This window comes from Trypanosoma rangeli (genome assembly GCF_003719475.1).
Source record: "Trypanosoma rangeli strain AM80 chromosome Unknown Tra_15.4_contig_00252, whole genome shotgun sequence".
Lineage (NCBI taxonomy): Eukaryota > Euglenozoa > Kinetoplastea > Trypanosomatida > Trypanosomatidae > Trypanosoma > Trypanosoma rangeli.
Genome location: NW_021705996.1, coordinates 1 through 16,797, shown reverse-complemented (window position 1 = coordinate 16,797; position 16,797 = coordinate 1). Strand labels below are relative to the sequence as shown.

Sequence of the window (16,797 nt, the reverse complement as noted above, 5' to 3'; positions counted from 1 at the left end):
TCCCTCCGTTGGTTTTGTCCTTGCTTTTACTTTTTAATCGTCGCTTACCTGGGGGTTTGTATTCACTCAAAAGTATAAAGAATGTGGCGTGCCTGGACGCCAGTGCAGCTGTCACAGCGGCGCGCCATGTGCTACGCCACACCCTTCCTGCGGTCAAAACCGACATCTTCCATTGCTTGTAATGACCTGCGTGATGGTGGCGGGGAGGTCAAGCAGAGCCACACCAATACCAGCATCAAGGAAAGCACCACGGTGGCTTCAACTTCGATTGCGCCTGGACCGTATCGCCATGTCGGCAACATATTTATTGTGCAATGTGATGATCACCCTTTTAAACACTCCTGGGAGATTAACCGCATGTTGCGAGAACTGCGACTAGAGTACAAGGGACAGACAACGATTTTGCCTGACATCCCGCCTGTGAGGAAGCAGCTTTGGCGAGTGCGGCACGTGGTAAAGGTTGATATGCTTGACCTTGACGAGGCAAAGACTCTTATTGGCGTACCGGAGCACGTCAGTTTTAGCGATCTTGCGTCACAGATACCGGCAACATTTGGCCGCGTGCGTGCCGTGGCGAATCCAGTGCTTCGTAGCAAAATGAATTTCATGAAGCTGCGTCGGATGCGGCTGCGTGATGTGCTGCACCGTGACGCGCTTGAGCTGCGCCTGCTTGAAGAGAGGCGAAAAGCAGCAAGGGCGGCGCAGCAGAATGAGGAGCAACAGCCTGCGTCTCCTATAGAGCAAACGCGGAACGGTGAGGCGTCCCAGAGCAGCTGAGAACGATATGCACACACCCCTACGCATCTTCACAAGACGAAGAACGTGGTGGAAAGCAAGGAGCAAGTACAACAACAACAACAACAACACACACATTTGTGGGACGTTGTAGGAGAGGAGGGGTACTCCATGAAGTCTGTTGGACGAAAAACAAATTGGGTGGTGCGCCAACGTGATGTCTTTGATAGGGCTGTGTATGAACTTGTATGGTCTTTCTTTCTTTCTCTATCTCTCTCTCTCTCTTTTCCATTTACGTGTCCTTGTTGCCTTGAAACATACCTGGTTGAAGGTGTTAAAGCGTTTAAAACCTCTTCCTAAGAGAAGGCCACGGTCATGCGACGGTGCCATGGAGCTTTTCCGTTCACATGCAAGGTCAACTCGTTGTCTTCTAGCATGACATACCGAATGCTGCAGAAACGCGGCATTTCACTCGTTGGGCCGGCGAGGAGCACTTTCCTCGCGCTGTATCAAACCCAGCAGCAGCAGCGCATGTGCGTGGGTGCCTGCCGTGACCCTGTCCGGAGCTTCTCTAGCACTCGAGGCCTACACGAATCAAAAAAGCCGAGCGATCAACTCGCCGGCTTCCGTGAGGTGAAAACGTACGAAGGGAAGGGTGATGAGGAGGAGAAAGAGCAGGATGATCCTTTCTCAGCCAATGCGGGACCTGGCTATCTGCCCTTTCCTCCCCCTTTCCACACGTTCAATGTGGTCATGTTACTTTTTCTTGCCAACGTTGTCACATATCTTTTTATGAACTTCTCTGGAAGCGACAACATGCGGGACTTTATCGTTGACCACTTCACACTGTCTCATGAAAATGCTTGGAAAATTTATCCACTGCTTACCAATGCGTTTTATCAGGAGAATCTGCTACAGCTACTCATCGATTGCTGGCTGCTCTGGCAATTTGGAAATACAATGCTGGGTTTTCTTGGGAATACCCGCATGACATTTTTTGCGGCGCTTTGCACACTCGGTGGAAGTTTTATTCATTTGGCGCGTCAGCAGTTTGAGTTGTATTACGGCATGGACCCGTTGGAGGTGCGTGGAAGGTGCTACGGTCCGAATCCATTTATTCTTGGTCTTGTTGCCGTGGAAGGTCTCATATTCCGACACCTCAATTTTATTCAGCAGCCACCCGTCCCATTCCTAGTTCTCACTGCGTTTGTCATGGTTATAGACGTCTGGAGGATTTTTACAACAAAGCCAGAGGAGCACGGCGCCTCGACAGGTGGGGCACTTGTAGCGTACGTCTTCTGGGCTCTTCCCACACGTATGCTCGGCCTTGATAAACTCACGGCTGCACTATAGGACCGTGATGCCTCGCTATGTGTGCGTAAGAAATAACTGAAAAGTGAAGGGAAGAGAGGGATTTATTTCTTAATTCTTCTTTCAATTTGCTTTTTTTCCTTCGTGTGTGTGTGTGTGTGTTTCGCACATCGTTTTTCTCTTTGTGACTGTCATGCACTTTAATTTGCGCGAGCATGCAAGTAAATTAAAGAAACAAAGATTGGTATCTACAGAAATACTAGCTGATGGACACTATGACCGGTACAGAGGCCGCTGTAGTGGAAGTGAGGCGGTTTGTTTGCTCCTTTTGCCGCCTGCAAAGGAACTGGTTTAGTGCTTTATGTTGTTATTGTTTTTTCCGTGTGACACCCCTCACGCCTCTGCTTATTTTCCTCCTTTGGCTTGTTGTTTTTTTTTTTTTTTTTTTGTGCGTCACCTTCTGTTGCAAAGCATGAAAACAAGAGAAGAAAACGAGGGCCATTTCATCGTGGCGCACAAGCGGCGGATAGCAGGGGCACGCAAACCACTTATATGGATGGGAGCCACACGAGGTGTGGTGCGGATGCGACCTCGCTGCCCGACCCCACCCTCCTGAACGTTGTGCCCCCATTGAGGTTCGCAATGGTGGAGGAAGGTGTCTACCGCGGCGCGTACCCCACCTTGCGAAATTTTCCCTTTCTCCGAGGTCTCGGCCTGCGCACCATTGTCTCCCTGATACCAGAAGAACCAACCTACGATTTGAGCTGCTTTGCCGCTGCGGAGAATATCACGCTGCGGTACATTCGAGCTGAGCGGTACAAGGGTGAAGTACAGCTGCTACCGACGGAGATGAGCGAGGTACTGCAGTTACTTATTAACGTTGAACAACACCCAATTTATGTTCACTGCTTAGATGGTCGACATGTTGTTGGATTGGTAATTATGGGCCTGCGTAAGCTGCAGTTTTGGGAGGTGAACTGCAGCCATTTGGAATACCAGCGCTTTACAAGAAGTGTTCAAGACGAGGTTGCATTCATCGCTGATTACAGTGGACCTATTGTTGTGCCCATGCACATCCCATCCTGGCTCTGGAGAGGCGCCTGGTGTGACGACTCGGGAAAACCCAAACGCATTCATGTGGGCATTCGACTAAAATTTCCATCTGTGTTGCGCAGCACGGAAAACACGGATGGTGCGGCTGCCGGTCCATCGTGGGGGCGTGATAGTGCAAGTGGCTCTTTCGCAACGTCCGGTACGAGGGAACTCACCCCAGAGCGTCTTGCCTCATTTGTGCAGGCGGGAGATGTTGCCTCAATCTCGATATTGCATACCGCAATAGTAGCATCCAGTACTGGGGATGGGACTGATAGCAGGCTAGCGTACGTTGACTTGCCGAGCGTTACACCAGCACAGCTTGTTGGGCTGGCAAATGATGCTCGCCATGCAGCGTGTGCCATACAAACGGAAAAATCACTTGCTGCAGATTTACGTTTCTTGTCTTTGCGCACCTCCGCTGAGACTGTTTTAGCGCCGTCACCAACAACAACAGCAGCATCGTCACTTCTACCATCTTCATCGCGGGGGTGGGACATGTGGGAAACTTTGTCTACTGCTGGAGGTGTCCCTCGAGCTGGTAGCAGTGCTACGGCCGGGTTCACCTCGAACACTACGGGCGTTGGGAGTGAATTCTCGGCACTGAGTCATCCCACGACGCAGCGTGGTACGCCACCAGTTACCTGTGTTTCACTAGGTGAAGCGGAAGATGATATTAGCGGCGTTCATTTTTCTATGCAACATAGTTTGCGTGGGGTAGCGAATATCTCACTACAACGAGGGAACGAATGGAACTTTTCTCCTGCGTCATTAGCGAAGTACTCTTCACGTTTGCAACGAAATGCGCAATACATCGTTGCAGAAGCAGCTGGCTATGGCCCACCAGTGGATTCAGGGAGTAACTCAAAAAAAAAAAGCGACGAAAATCTCTTTAGTACATATATATATATATATATGTATTACTTGCGTGTTGTCGGGAAGCTATGCCTTTGCTTGCGATTATATTTGGTGTAATGTTGTTTGTTGTTGTTTTTGGATTTTATGTGTTATACTTGCGTTCATCGCCACGTTTTTCTGTGTTTGTGCGTTCTTTTTTTTTTTTTTTACTGCTGCTCAAACCGCACGCCACGTTAACCGCAGCAAAGGGGGTAGTGATGCACTCGGGATCCTCTCAGGGAAGCCTCGTCGGTGGTGGCCGCGAAGCCGCAAGTGGGCGATCCCGCAAAGCTTCTGGGGAGGGTCTTTGCTCTCTCGGCAGCGGGAACGGCTCTGGGGGGCGGGCGAAGCCGGAAAAATTATCGGCGTCTTCGGTACCGAGCGGCAGCCGGCAGAGTGAAGGGACACCACGGGTCCGACGCCCAGGCAGCAATGCCTCCAACGGCGCCGCCAAAAACTTCTCTCGTGGAAGTCCCAGCGGGGACTTGCATCAAAACCAAAACCGAGAACTGCAGCGGCAAGGTGGCGGTGGGGTTCGCCACTCTCGTGGGGGGCTGAAACAAATTTCGAAAGAGGAGATGGACTCTCTGCTATTTCGGAAGCCACGCCTGGAGGATGTGCGTCCTGATATGTATCGCCTCGATCTTTCACAAAAGAAGGACCTACAGTTTCTCTACGAGGCACAGCATCGCGTAGATCCCGAGTTGTTCCCCTTTAAAAAAAACTTAAGCCGCGCTAGGTGGAAGCACATGCACCAGAGCCATATCTTTGACACTGACCCACCGCCAACCCAGCGAGCTTCCGTGGCACCAGCCAAGAAAAATGACGATGGACTTGGGACCCTAGCGCGATTCATTCTCAACTCTGAGGCACGCGAACCCTCTCCAGTGAGGGGCCGACGCCATCGCAGCGACAGTGCAGGTAAAACCAAGCTTCGTCTGTTTGACAACAATTCTAATGAAGGGAATTCAAGAAGCGCGTCACCAGCTTTACGAACATGCGTGCGGCAGGTGCGTTCGAGGCCTGCCGATAAACTTGGGGGTGATCTGCGCGTGCGGAACTCACTGGATGAGGCTGGATTAACTCCCCGCGGTATCCGCAGTAAGGAGGCTGTGCAGAAGTTTGAGTCTACTCAGCCCCAGCTCACGCTGCCCCCGCGGAAGCCTCGTCAACTCCGTGCGAGGGCCACACGAAGCTTCTCAGCTTCGGATAATGACATCTTTGGCGTCAGGAAACGACGGGAACACATGATGGGAAAAACCCGTTCATTTTCCTCTGCCCGCAGCAGCGAACCGTACGGTTCCGAGTCCCCTGAGGGAACCGCAAGCCGGCGAGCGTTGTCGCTGAGAAGTGCAAGTCTCCGTGGTGAAAAGAGGAGCAACAGTTCCAAGGATCGGCGTACTACCTCGCCCTTTGGTGAAGAAAAACCACGTAACGGCGGCACACCAACACGCCGTCACGAACGTCATCGTGGAGGTTCGTTTTCCACTCGTCCCGAAAGCGTTGCCTCCTCTTCTACTTTGCTGACCTCGAGTTACGTGCCGTCTTCACGTGGAACCAACAGCGAGAGGCATCACCATAAGAAGGATGCCAGCAGAAGGCGGCGTGCCGCTACTTCTGCTTCGCAGGTGTCCAGTGCAGCGTCGGTATTTACTGAAAACGAAGAAAATTTGTCATCGCCTCGTCTTTTGCCGGCTGCAAGGACGGGCCGCGCGCGTGTGCCAGGCCGCTCAATTACAAAATCCAATGTTGTCTTTGGTGGGGGCCAGGTGCCGGATACAGCACGGAGTACACATCGCAGACTTCAGCACGAGTCTCCTCAGATGCATGGTATCCTATCTTGGAACTAGCGGCCTCTTTTTTTTTAAAAAAAAAACTCTTGAAGATGAAGAAGAAAAAATAGTACGGGATAGGAAGGGATAAAGAGGGAGAATGATATGCAAAAAGTGAGGAAATAATAACAAGGGAAACCGTGTAACCCATGTGTCTATGTTCATATATTTGTCTCCACACATATTCATGGTGAGCTCTCTATCCCTCCTTGCCTGTATGTTGAGGGCTTCTCTTTGAGACGGTGCCGTCAAGCTTGCAAAAGTGCGTTATGTGGTATTTGGCCGGAATGTAAGACTCTGTATATGCAAAGAGCGCAGATAAGTGAGATGTTTTCACGCGATGAGCTCCTGTAGGAGACGCACATGCAATATGTATTCTTAATTCCACTTGTCGGCATGCTTTTTTCCCCCCTTATTTGCTGGTGTTTTCCAACGTACACGAATACACAAGCCGAAACACTGGCCCCGATGGTATTGGGACAACAGGAAAAATGAGGGGAGAACGATGATTGGGGTTCCGTTTATCATCCGGCGTCGCTGTCGTACACATTGTATTGTATTCTTTCCATTGTTTTCTGCCAGTTTTTCCAAAAATGAGTTGTTGTTGTTTTTTTTTTGCTTCTTTTGTCTTTTTTTTTTTTGTAGAGATTAAGGCATCCGTTAAACCAGCGGACGCCGCTGCACGTTTGCGTCTCATTCCCTCTTCTCTGTGTCTTGTTGTTGGGGCTACGGTAGGGGCACGATGATGTGGAGTCGATGGTGCATCCGTCGGCCGGTTGCTCGCACCGCTCTCAAGGAAATGAGTCTCGCTTCCTGGCGGAGTGGCGTCTACAACCCCGCCTTTTGTGCAGCACAGTGCTGCGCCATAAGGCTGAACTCCTCAACTACAACATATAGCTCTAGTAGTTCCAGGGGGGAGGCTGCGTACAGGGGGGGAAACAGTGTGCATGTTGAGCATCCTATTGTACAGCTTCCTGCGCGTTCGTTGTGGTGTAAGCAGTACCCGCTGGATCCTGCGCTAGTTCGCAGTGGTGAGTTTGCGGATATGATTGAGCGGGTGCAGGCAGCTCGTCACTACTATCAGTACCCGTCCCTTTGCGCCCCACAAATTGGGTGGAACGTGCAGATGTTTACCCTTTTTGACGGCACCGTCTTTATCAACCCTGTCAATGTTGACATACTGGAGGAGGAGGCGGCAAGTCGTAGCGGAAGGCCGATGGTCGAGGCTGAGGCGCAGTGGGTGACGCGTTGCCGTAAAGAAGGGAAGACGTGTTTTGCCTGGGAACCCTGTGCGAGCTGCTGCTTCCTCATGCATTACATTGAGCGACCGGCCACCGTGCGGTTGCGGGCCATTGGGGCTGACGGGCATCTTTTCGAGGTGACCCTCGACAAGATGAGGGCACGTATGGCGCTGCACGAGATGGACCACCTGGGCGGCGTCCTCTTTACCCGCCGCATTCCCGACACGAATCACGTGGTCCCCCTAGAGGGGTTCAGTACGATGAGCGATTGGTCAGACGACTACCCGTCGCTGGAGGCGCGCAGCACGTATCTGTACACTACCTACACCCCACCATACACCTTTCTTACAGACAACGTTGAAGATGCACAGTTGCTTGATCGAAAGTTCGAGGACGGCATTTACCCTGGGTGCGAACACGACCGCCGCATGCGAATTGAGAACGCCGCACTCGAGGAACTGCAGCGGGCGCAGTGGAGGATGGAGAAGACACGCGGCGACGAGGAAGACTGCAGCCAGTGCATGCGTGACACTGTTGGCGAACAGCAACACGAGGAAGATGAAGAAAATGAGGGGGAGGGTGTTGCTTCAACGAAGGGCACGGCTTAGCCTTTTTTGTTTGTTTGTTTGTTTTTGCCTTACTCTTTTTATGCGTAAATGCGCAGAAGAAGGGATGCAAAAGAGAGGCTGTGAGTGAGTGAAGCAAATAAAAATATACATCTTACAATGAACTTCTTTTTTTTTTTCACTGACTTCCAGAGGATGCCTTTCCTTCATTATGGGCTCCAGTCTCTGTTGGTTCTTTGTGTTTGTGGCTGTTTTTTTTTTTTTTTATAGGTTGTTTGTTGTCTCTGCTCCGCCTTCCACACGCACAAGCACACGCACACACGACCGGGGGAACCGCAATAGTAAGCGAGGAAGGAGTTAAACGTCAGGTAAAATGCACCGCAAACAGGTGTGGGCGAAGCGTGTAAAGAAGGAACGCTTAAAGAAGAAGTTCCTCACACGCATGCAAGCAACTCGCCTGCTGCAGATTGACTCCATCCAGTTTCGTCGCCTCTGCATCCTCAAAGGCATTTACCCCCGTGCTCTCGCCCGCAGCAAACAAAAGCAGAGTGGCAACGACAAACAGTACTACCTTGCGCGGGAGATCAAGTGGCTTGTGCGGGATCACCTTGCTGAGCGCATGATGGCACACCGTGCATGGGAGAAGAAGGTTCGCCGGGCGGAGGCGATGGGTCTCGCCGACGACCTTAAGGTACTGAAGAGCAAAAAGGTAAAGCCACAGTACAGTCTTGTGGCAACTATCAAGGAGCGGTACCCTTTTTTTATTGACGCCGTACGAGATATTGATGACGCCATGTCCATGATTGCTCTCTACGCCTTTCTCAGTCCGGAGGTGATGAGTGAAACGACTATTGAGACACACCATGTGTTAACGTCAGGTCTGCATCAGCGGGCGCGGGAAATCAGTGAACGGTGGAATCGCTATGTTGCACGGGCCCATGTGCTGTCGAAGGGGTTCATTTCGATTAAGGGATACTACTTTGAAGCCATTGTGCGTGGGGAGCGGGTACGCTGGTTGTGCCCCCACGAATATGCGCACAAGTTTCCACCAGGAATACAACAATATATTACTCTCAGTTTTCTTGAATTCTACATTGAACTGATGCGATTTGTTCTATTTAAGCTAGAGCGCGATCTTGAGCGTGATATCGCAGAGCAGCAGAGGACCGAGGACGATGGGCTCAACGCAAATGCTGAGGACTTTCGCATTACTGACAAGGAAACAACGCAGACACTTAGTGGCGTAAAGAAGGATGTTCTTAGCAAGGCAGAACTTATGCAGGAGGAGCTGCGGAAGGCTCAACGCGTGTTTGAGGGGTTAACATTCTACATCTCACGTGAAGTACCTCATAAACATGCGACTCTTATAATTGAGGCGTGTGGTGGCCGTGTTGCAACGGCCTATGTGACAGACAACATCACACACTTTGTAGTTGATCGACCCGCGCTACCACCAGGATTTGAGCGTGTGGATCGCATCGAATATGTGCAGCCACAGTATCTGTTTGATTGCCTCAACGCTCGTATATTGCTTCCACCCAACGGCTATCGCCTTGGTGAGGAATTGCCGCCCCATGTTTCTCCCTTCACAGTGGCCATCACTAACAGCGCCGAGGATGTTGCTGCCGTGGAGGAGGCGAAGAAGAATCATCCGAAGATAGTCTCCTATGTGCCGAAGCGGGTGCATGAGATACGTACTCTCGTTGACCCTCAGTATACGCCGATAGATCCGGAAGGAAAGGCATCTGAATTGTTGCTGCGCGACGAAAGCGATGAGGAACACGCGGGGATGCCGGAGTTGGGCGCTGACGACGATGTTTCTCTCTCAGGCGACGAACTTGTTGAAGCCAGCCGCCGTCCGACGTGGGAGGAGGAGGAGGTCACGGAGAATGTGCAGCGCAGCAAGGTTTCCGCGCTGAAGGTGGCGAAGCAGCGCAGTATGAATCTCATGAATACACCAACAGACGAGGTGGTTGCTCGGCGGCGTCTGGCCCAGTTGAAATTGCGGGAGTCACGGCAACAGCAGGAGTCGTCGGAGAAGCGGCTGAAGCGCAAACTGGCGGAGGTGAAGCGCCAAGAGGTGGCCACACGCAAGATGCAGCTGCAAGTGGCTCGAAAGAAGGCAGCACGGTATTACAAGATGGTCAACGGTGTCGTGCAGGGCAGCCAGCGGCGGGAGAAGATGCTTGAGGCGAAGGCTAAGCAACTCGAGGATGGTCGTGTAGCCATGAAGAAGGACGGCCGCGAACTTGTCAACACCCGAATGGAGGCGAAGCGCGCCAAGGCGGAAGCTGCAGGAAAACCGCTTCAGGAGAAAAAGGTCGCTAACCCATACAAGAAGCTGCCAAAGTGGGTACGCTGAGCGCCCCGGTGACCTCTCTACTTCTTCCCCATCCGGCCGAATAGGATTTGCGGGCTGAGTTAACTGCCTACAAGCGAAACGGAATTGGGTGTGAACAGAGAAATAAGGAGCGTGAAGGGGTAATTCGCCCGCCAGGCGTGTGCTTCTTAACAGGGTTGCATTTCCCTTCCACTTGCTCTCTGCATGGGGCGCTGCTTTACGGCGTCAGGTTCCCACCGTACCACTTTCATATTTTTGCTTTTGCCCGCACGGCGTTTAACAGCAAATTGAGCCGTTCGTGAAAATGGGGGATAACAAATCAAACCAAAACAAAAATGGGAGAAACGTATGAATCCGCACGGGATCAGTGAAAATGAAACAGAAGGAATAAAAAAAAAAATAACAACAATAGGGCGCGGATCTGGAGGACTCACATGCTCTCTCCCAAGCGTAATTCCAGCGAAAGAGACAAGAAGAATTCTTTAAAAAGACACTGGTGATGTGTGTGAGCGGTGGGGGAGTTGAGCAATAAAAGCGACATAGAAACGAACAATCTTATTGTGTCCTTGATGCGTTTAAAAAGAAGGGGTAATGAGGAAGGTGAGTCTGAGAGACAAACACACGTGAGGGAGCGAAGGAGACAAGGTGTGCGTATGTCTTCATATTATCATTAATTATTATTATTATTATTTTCTTTTTTTTTTTTTGGGGGGGGGGGAGGGGGCAAGGGAATTGGTGGCGGCATTCAATGCTACTTCGCCGCACGTGAATCTGCTACGATGTATCATGCGTTTTTCTTTTCTTTTTTGTTTATCATGTATCACCGCTTACGCAGCTGCTGTTGCGGTGGGTAGAGTAGAAGAAGCAAGGAGTTGGGAGGCGGGCAAACGACGCGTGCGCACACCCGCACATTAACAACTTTGAAAGGGAAAGGGAGGGAATGGAATCGAGCGCCAGCAGACGAAAGCCGTACGTTCCCATCGACACCTGCAGCCCAGGTGGGACGTGGATTGAGGAGAAGCGGTACAATAAGGTGCGGCACGACAACGGGGCGAAGCAGGCGTCCAAGGTCCTCTGCGGTAATTGGCAGGAAGAGAAGGCGCTCGAAGACGACCTTATCGCTCAGCAACCGCTTCCCCCAGGGACGGTGCCACCTGAAGAGTTCGTACAAACGGCAGTGCTGCAGGCAAGCCTGGATGTCATACGCGAGGGTGATCATGGACGCTACACTGGGGGCCACCAATCAACCCCTTACGTGACGAGCGACGCGCGGAATCCGAATGCACGCTTTTTACAGACCACTCAGCGCTATGACTACTGCGAAGCCAACGGTGACGTAAGACGCCTTCGCCGCCCCGATATGGGCGTACGCAGTCGGGTAATGCTGGGAGTTGCGCTCGAGGCGGCGAAGGCAGAGAAAGAGGCACGCGACACAGCGCGACAGACGCGCCTCTCACGCACTGCAGAGGATGGAGGTGGTATTTACCTATCAACGTACCATAAATCGCACTGTCATGAAGAGAATCTTCCAGTCATCAGTGAGTTGCGTAACGACTACCTCTCCGACGAACCAATCACGCTTTATACGGGCAATCCCGTCACGAGATGCACCATGACAGTGCATGGCAAGACACCTGTGGAACCTGTGGCAGGGCGCTCGCGTTTTGGACGTCACACGTACTTTACCGAGCGGAAATATGCGCTGTAGTGCCCTGCAACAAGCAAGGGCGAAGGAGGAAGATGATGAATGTACAGAGTTGTTGTTAAAAATTGGACGGAAGCTATCTTGTTGTTGTTGTTGTTTTTTTATCTTTCCCCCACCACACACACATACATCTTTTACCCTCTTCACCAAGGCTTTCTAACGAAAAGAGGATAGGAAAACTGATGTTATTATTATTATTATTATTTGTAATGCACGGGTCATGAAATTTGTTATTATTATTTGTTTTTGTTTTTTATTTGTTATTTTAAGTGGCGGCTTAGACGCTTGAGGCAGTATATATATATATATATATATATACATCGGCACGCATAGGGTGAGGTGGAGGGCAAAAAAAAAAGGGGGCGGAGTGGAGGTAATTTCTAAGAACGGTTGTGGATTCTTCTAAGCAGCAATAGAGTCAAAATGGGAAGCGACCTTTCAGTTGTAATGCGGACCCGGGCTCCAGTACCTCAAGTCGTCCACGAGGCACGGGAGCAGAGACAGAGTTTAGCTTGTGATGTGGAGGAGAGCGGTGTGTTGCCGATGTTGTACACCGAGTTTCGTCTCGTGTGTGGAGAGATCTTCAACCCGGCGAAGCTGGTAGAAGTTCCAAAAGGGACATCATCACCGCCTTCCGTAGAGCTCCTTGTAGAAGACACCACGCCTCAAACCCTCAGTTTACTTACTCTCGAGAATGCGGCGCTGTTTCCTCACTTGCATGATGCACTGCGCTGCAAACAGTGTCTAGGGCGGATCGGCCTTGTTGTAGATCCCTCCGTTTGCATTGGCAGGCGCTTGTATGCTGCGGAGCAGCGACACATATTTACACAAAGCTTCTCCATATTTTTGTCCAAACTTGTCCTTGCAATGAAGCACGTTGCTCCCAGTTGCCAAGAAAGCTGGGTTCAGGCTGGAGAACGTGAGTCGCCGCTAGTCGGTGATCTTGTTAGCACTCGACAAAACTCACCAGCGAGGCAAAACTCATCTGTACCGCAAAAACTTTTCCTTTTGCAGCTTGAACAAAGTTTACTGGATGATGTGAGTGGGCCCTGGCTTGTGCGCGAGGTTGTCGACCACATGGGTCGTGTGCTGCACTATCATTCAGCTGTCTCGCTTTTTTGGGGTCTGAGCACCCCGCCTCTCAGTCTGCCCAGGAATATTCCGGAGACGCCCATGTCAGGGGACGCGTCGAGCTCCAGTCGCGCACTGACTCGTGATCTTGCTTGCCGTGAGAGCAATGAAATTTCGATGCCAGGCTCTGACGCAGCGCAACTTGGATTTTGCAGGTCACTTCAACACGTGCTTCTTGCTCAGAACAACATGTCCCAAATGGGACTGCGCAAGTGCCTTCTGGAACTTTTCAACATTCATGAGCAGCAACATGGATCATCTGTACGATTTCTTAAGATGATCGATGTAAGAGAAAACGAAGAATCTGAGGCAACGCAACGATTTGTTTCCGAATTGTCATTGCGTTCTGGTGTACAGATTGTAATAGGGGATAGTGGTAAACGGTGGCGCCACCAAGCACCTTATTGGGTCAAGAAGGCCCTTCCCTACGACAGCCTTGGAGCCGTGAGTATGATGCACTCCCTCACACAAGGCACACCGTACTTTAATATTGCTGGTCACCCCGAAGTCAATCAAGGTGGAAATGTGCAGTTGACCTCTCTCTCTTGTGTGCAGAGGGATCAGTTACGATCGCCAAAACAAATGGACCTGCATTTGGTGGGAAACAAAAGTGACGCTACCTTTATGAGGTCGCCCTCAGAGAGTGAGCGCAAGAGAGCATTTAAGCCTCACAATGAGGGGCGCCATAATAAAGAATCAACAACGTTAAATGCAGATTCTGATGTCGCTGCTGCCGCGTTGGAGACAAAAGGCGGAGATATGGGAATGAAAACATTGAACAATATATCTTTGGAGTCGTTTTCGTTGATTGAGGGGGAATTGGATGAGGAACGAATGGAGTCATTCCGTTTGGACGCGGCGGGTGAGGCGGAAGCTGGAACCGCAGATGAGAAGGAACTGCTGGATATTAATGCAGGTTTGCTCTCGGATTCTCCTGCCGCCGTTCGGCGCAAGAAACAAGGCCAGGACGCCGATTCACGGAACGCAACAGCTACCACGCATGGGGTCAAGGGTATTTCAGCCAAGGGCATTGCTGCTGTCTTGACAACATGGGCACCATTAAAGCCGGAATCCCCTGTCTCTTCGTCTTACATTGTGGGGAAGGAAGAAAGCCCTGTGAAAGCAAAGTCGGCAGCAGCACCTCCTTCCCAACCGAAAAAAGGAGTGCGCGCTATCTCGCATTATGTGTCACCCGCCACACAAGGTCGGAAATCGTTTTGTGCCCCCAAGCGTTCCCAACAACAACGTCGCGATACCGCCGTGAGCAAGGAGAAGTTCTTTGATGCCCGCCGTCACCAACGTCCCAGTACTCATTCACCGCCCACAGCAAATAAGATCACTTCTGGAAAACGGGGTGGTGTGCCAAGTACGTTACCAGCAAAAGGGAAGAAAACAGCCGGAGTGCGGTGTCATAGTGAAATATCCACCCCCGAAGAATGAAGCGCTTCATTCAAATCCCGACGCACAAGTCTCCAATTTTCCGAAAGTGGTATAGCTGCAATGTACAGCTCCTGGTGATACAACTGTGTAAACTTCCTGACACCCTGCCTTACAAGTGACCAGCGCATATCCGTTGGGAAAAAAATAAAGGGAATCAAACGTGAAGAGGGAGAGGGGGAGGGGGACAAAAAAGAGAGGCATCCCGAAATAGGTGTGAAAGCGCTTTTGTGAAGCGTCGATTGCGTCTAATTGGAGCGAGGCCTCGAGAATACTCTTTCCTATGAATGTACTACGTATATATAATATATATATGCCATTGCATTTCGTCTATTGTCATTGTTGTTGTTGTTGTTTTTTTCTTGGTACTGCTTTTGTTTGATGGGGTGCGAGTGTGGCCCTTTTCTTTTTTGTTTGATTTTGTTTCCTTTCCGAAAATTTCATCCTCCTTCTTGGCAGTAGCCCCGGATACATATTTTGCGTGTTTTTTTTTCTTGCCGCGTTCACCAGCTTTGTCTCGTTTCTCCTCATTGCTTCCTTACTTTCATTCATTCCGAATTGCGCTGTGTGTGCACGCATGGGAAGTCGTGGAAGGCCACATGCGAACTATACGAGAAGGTGAAAGGAGTTTGTGCAAGATGAAAGGAAATGGTGCGTGTGACTGTGGAGCATGCCCCTTTGCTTTTTCTTTATTCATCTAACATTCTTCGTGTGTCACTATGTGTGTGTGTGTGTGTGTGTTTGCCAAAAGTGTGCTAGTTGGGAAGGAGGAGAGCATTTATTTGGACGCGGCCAAGTAAAATTTATAAGCTGCTTGTGTGTTTGTTTGCAGGGTGAGTTTAGGAAGGATGTTTCAGCGTACATGTAGTGGTTCATTGTATACCACACTGGAAGTAAGCAGAGACGCGACGCCTCAAGAAATCAAGAAGGCGTATCACAAGATGGCTTTTCGCTTTCATCCGGACAAAACAGGCGGAACTACGACGGAGCAATTCCAGTTGATCAAAGATGCGCAAAGCATCCTTAGCGATCCGAACCAGCGACGTGTGTACGATACATTTGGTAGAATGGGCGTGGATTCCATCCGGCAGTTTGGAGACGTGTCGGTACCGTTGACCCCTGCCGCTATTCGTAAGGCCATGTTTTTTGCTGCGTTTTGGATGTCGTTGTTGCTACTCACTGTAGTGCTCATCATCGTTCGCTTGGACTACAACAAAAGCTGGCCCTGGGCAGTGGTGTTCGTCCCTCTGTGGGTAGCACTTATTCCGCTTTTTCTAATTGGTGGAGTGTTACTATTTTATGGCACTACTCGGCGGGAGATCGCCACTGTACTATTAGGAACGGAGTTTTTATTGTTTATTGCCTCGGTTGTAATGCTCGTCGTCGGACTATCTGGCGCTCTCGCATGGCATCTAGCCTTGGCTCCGGGTGCAGGATTATACGTGCTGCAGAGTTTTTATGTTTTGTCCTTCATGTTCTCTTCTCAGTTTTGCAATCGCTTTGACGAGGCTATGGATCCTGAGACGTCTATATGTTGGTCCCGGATGTACTGGGGATTTTTTTTGGTGACAGCGTTTGAAAAGGTGTGTGGCTTCAGTTTCGTCACTCTTGCCCTGCTACGTGCGACACAAAGCGGGGACAAGGTTGGGGGAAAATTGCTCTCCTTCTGGTTGGTATTCGCGCCTCTTATTGTGTACTTTGGATGCATGGCGTTTGTTGCTTCTGTGAGAAGATTTATGGCAAAGTCGGAAGAGGAGCCTTCAGGTATTCCTTACCGCCTGTGTCAGGCGTTAGCAGCTGCCATGGGTTACGGCACCCCTCTTTTCATGGTTTGCATGCTAGCAGCGAAGTGTGAGGCTGAGCAGAACCACGTGTCAGGAGGCCTACACCCCTCCGCGGCTCTTGTGCTCTTTCCGCTGTTATCTATACTTGCATTCGCTGTGTTGTTGCCGAGCTGCATGTTTTGCTATGTCGAACTTCTATTTGGGGGTCTGTCCCGAGTGGAGACGACAGAGGATGGTGAAAGCTCCACACTACAGGGCGACAACGTGTTTGGTCGCGCCAATTTTATGTACAACGCCATGCCAAACTATCATACCAACGACGACGGGGGAGGAGGACAGGCGGCAGAGAGTCCCAGGATGTGTCGCGACGCGAGGGCGACAGATACAACGTACATCAGAACAACGTACCATGAAATTTAACGTGAAATATATCGGTTGACGATACACCGATAACTAGGGAGGAAAAGGGTACTGATGGAGCAATGAATGTGGTTTTTAATTTTTTTTTCAGAGCCTCCGTAGTTGCTTTTTCTGACTTTGCGTATGGATTCTTGGCAGGTGCATGCTGCTACCTTGCTTGATTGAGTTTTACGTGGATGCCCATGGCACACTGTGAATTATATCTGCATTCCTTCATCTTAAATATATCACGCACACACACACATGCATCTTTGATTTTTGAACTCTTTTGTTAATTTAGTGCCTCTTCACCAACACACCGCTAA

General features: G+C 50.5%; 9 protein-coding genes across 9 annotated transcripts, besides 14 other annotated features; all 9 read left to right on the top strand.

Annotated features, from left to right (window-relative positions):
- Positions 1-81: 81 nt before the first annotated feature.
- On the top strand, positions 82-777 carry TraAM80_06689 (uncharacterized protein; the record flags this gene model as incomplete). Its single annotated transcript, XM_029383522.1, has 1 exon — positions 82-777. One exon carries the CDS (start codon positions 82-84, stop codon positions 775-777), a length of 696 nt encoding a protein of 231 aa, XP_029236639.1.
- Positions 778-833: 56 nt separating this feature from the next.
- Positions 834-870: a microsatellite.
- Positions 871-987: 117 nt separating this feature from the next.
- Positions 988-1,020: a microsatellite.
- Positions 1,021-1,110: 90 nt separating this feature from the next.
- TraAM80_06688 (rhomboid-like protein) lies at positions 1,111-2,088 on the top strand (the record flags this gene model as incomplete). Its single annotated transcript, XM_029383521.1, has 1 exon — positions 1,111-2,088. The coding sequence occupies one exon, from the start codon at positions 1,111-1,113 to the stop codon at positions 2,086-2,088; it is 978 nt and encodes a 325-aa protein (XP_029236638.1).
- Positions 2,089-2,190: 102 nt separating this feature from the next.
- Positions 2,191-2,208: a microsatellite.
- A 261-nt stretch (positions 2,209-2,469) lies between these two features.
- Positions 2,470-2,494: a microsatellite.
- Positions 2,495-2,598: 104 nt separating this feature from the next.
- Positions 2,599-4,113, top strand: TraAM80_06687 (putative tyrosine phospatase-like protein; the record flags this gene model as incomplete). The annotated part of the gene is made up of 1 exon (XM_029383520.1): positions 2,599-4,113. One exon carries the CDS (start codon positions 2,599-2,601, stop codon positions 4,111-4,113), a length of 1,515 nt encoding a protein of 504 aa, XP_029236637.1.
- Positions 4,114-4,253: 140 nt separating this feature from the next.
- On the top strand, positions 4,254-5,885 carry TraAM80_06686 (uncharacterized protein; the record flags this gene model as incomplete). Its single annotated transcript, XM_029383519.1, has 1 exon — positions 4,254-5,885. The coding sequence occupies one exon, from the start codon at positions 4,254-4,256 to the stop codon at positions 5,883-5,885; it is 1,632 nt and encodes a 543-aa protein (XP_029236636.1).
- A 580-nt stretch (positions 5,886-6,465) lies between these two features.
- Positions 6,466-6,508: a sequence feature (A-rich).
- A 101-nt stretch (positions 6,509-6,609) lies between these two features.
- Positions 6,610-7,716, top strand: TraAM80_06685 (metalloprotease-like protein; the record flags this gene model as incomplete). The annotated part of the gene is made up of 1 exon (XM_029383518.1): positions 6,610-7,716. The coding sequence occupies one exon, from the start codon at positions 6,610-6,612 to the stop codon at positions 7,714-7,716; it is 1,107 nt and encodes a 368-aa protein (XP_029236635.1).
- Positions 7,717-7,718: 2 nt separating this feature from the next.
- Positions 7,719-7,740: a microsatellite.
- A 162-nt stretch (positions 7,741-7,902) lies between these two features.
- Positions 7,903-7,954: a microsatellite.
- A 93-nt stretch (positions 7,955-8,047) lies between these two features.
- Positions 8,048-10,036, top strand: TraAM80_06684 (pescadillo; the record flags this gene model as incomplete). Its single annotated transcript, XM_029383517.1, has 1 exon — positions 8,048-10,036. The coding sequence occupies one exon, from the start codon at positions 8,048-8,050 to the stop codon at positions 10,034-10,036; it is 1,989 nt and encodes a 662-aa protein (XP_029236634.1).
- Positions 10,037-10,677: 641 nt separating this feature from the next.
- Positions 10,678-10,722: a microsatellite.
- A 233-nt stretch (positions 10,723-10,955) lies between these two features.
- Positions 10,956-11,723, top strand: TraAM80_06683 (uncharacterized protein; the record flags this gene model as incomplete). Its single annotated transcript, XM_029383516.1, has 1 exon — positions 10,956-11,723. The coding sequence occupies one exon, from the start codon at positions 10,956-10,958 to the stop codon at positions 11,721-11,723; it is 768 nt and encodes a 255-aa protein (XP_029236633.1).
- A 78-nt stretch (positions 11,724-11,801) lies between these two features.
- Positions 11,802-11,821: a microsatellite.
- An 84-nt stretch (positions 11,822-11,905) lies between these two features.
- Positions 11,906-11,925: a microsatellite.
- A 20-nt stretch (positions 11,926-11,945) lies between these two features.
- Positions 11,946-11,987: a sequence feature (A-rich).
- A 27-nt stretch (positions 11,988-12,014) lies between these two features.
- Positions 12,015-12,041: a microsatellite.
- A 102-nt stretch (positions 12,042-12,143) lies between these two features.
- Positions 12,144-14,291, top strand: TraAM80_06682 (uncharacterized protein; the record flags this gene model as incomplete). Its single annotated transcript, XM_029383515.1, has 1 exon — positions 12,144-14,291. The coding sequence occupies one exon, from the start codon at positions 12,144-12,146 to the stop codon at positions 14,289-14,291; it is 2,148 nt and encodes a 715-aa protein (XP_029236632.1).
- A 330-nt stretch (positions 14,292-14,621) lies between these two features.
- Positions 14,622-14,667: a microsatellite.
- A 330-nt stretch (positions 14,668-14,997) lies between these two features.
- Positions 14,998-15,032: a microsatellite.
- A 104-nt stretch (positions 15,033-15,136) lies between these two features.
- On the top strand, positions 15,137-16,492 carry TraAM80_06681 (heat shock protein; the record flags this gene model as incomplete). Its single annotated transcript, XM_029383514.1, has 1 exon — positions 15,137-16,492. The coding sequence occupies one exon, from the start codon at positions 15,137-15,139 to the stop codon at positions 16,490-16,492; it is 1,356 nt and encodes a 451-aa protein (XP_029236631.1).
- Positions 16,493-16,797: the final 305 nt, after the last annotated feature.